The sequence below is a fragment of the Meleagris gallopavo genome, unplaced genomic scaffold (genome assembly GCF_000146605.3).
Source record: "Meleagris gallopavo isolate NT-WF06-2002-E0010 breed Aviagen turkey brand Nicholas breeding stock unplaced genomic scaffold, Turkey_5.1 ChrUn_random_7180001890058, whole genome shotgun sequence".
NCBI lineage: Eukaryota > Metazoa > Chordata > Aves > Galliformes > Phasianidae > Meleagris > Meleagris gallopavo.
This window is the reverse complement of record NW_011153779.1, coordinates 1-340: the sequence shown is the minus strand read 5'-3', so window position 1 is coordinate 340 and position 340 is coordinate 1. Positions and strand designations below refer to the sequence as shown.

General features: G+C 72.6%; 1 protein-coding gene across 1 annotated transcript; it reads right to left on the bottom strand.

Moving 5' to 3' along the window:
• Positions 1 to 6: 6 nt before the first annotated feature.
• Positions 7 to 334, bottom strand: DNLZ (DNL-type zinc finger; the record flags this gene model as incomplete). Its single annotated transcript, XM_019611315.1, has 2 exons — positions 177 to 334; positions 7 to 87 (listed from the first exon to the last, which is right to left on the bottom strand). Coding segments are annotated over exons 1-2 (237 nt in total), but the record flags the coding sequence as incomplete, so codon positions are not given.
• Between the last annotated feature and the right edge of the window lie 6 nt (positions 335 to 340).

Here is a 340-nt window from a genome sequence, read left to right as displayed (position 1 = left end):
GTTGTGGCAGCCGGGACACGTGACGATGACGACGCCGCGGCTGTAGGCCAGGCGGGAAATGTTCTGCGCCGAGCGGCGCCGGCAAACCTGCAAAGCGCAGAGCAGCGGCTCCCGTCAGCAGCGCGGCACCGATCCGCGGGGCCGCTCCCACCCCGCCCGCCGCCCCAACTCCGCACCTTGCAGGTGTACACCAGGCGGTAGTGCGATGCCTGCAGCCGCCCCACGCTGTCCGGCGGCGCGGAGCACACATGGCGCGGTGCCGGGCGGTGCTGTGGAACCGCGGAAGAGCTGAGCGCGGCGCGAACGGCCGCACGCATAAAGCGCCGCAACATGGCGGGCG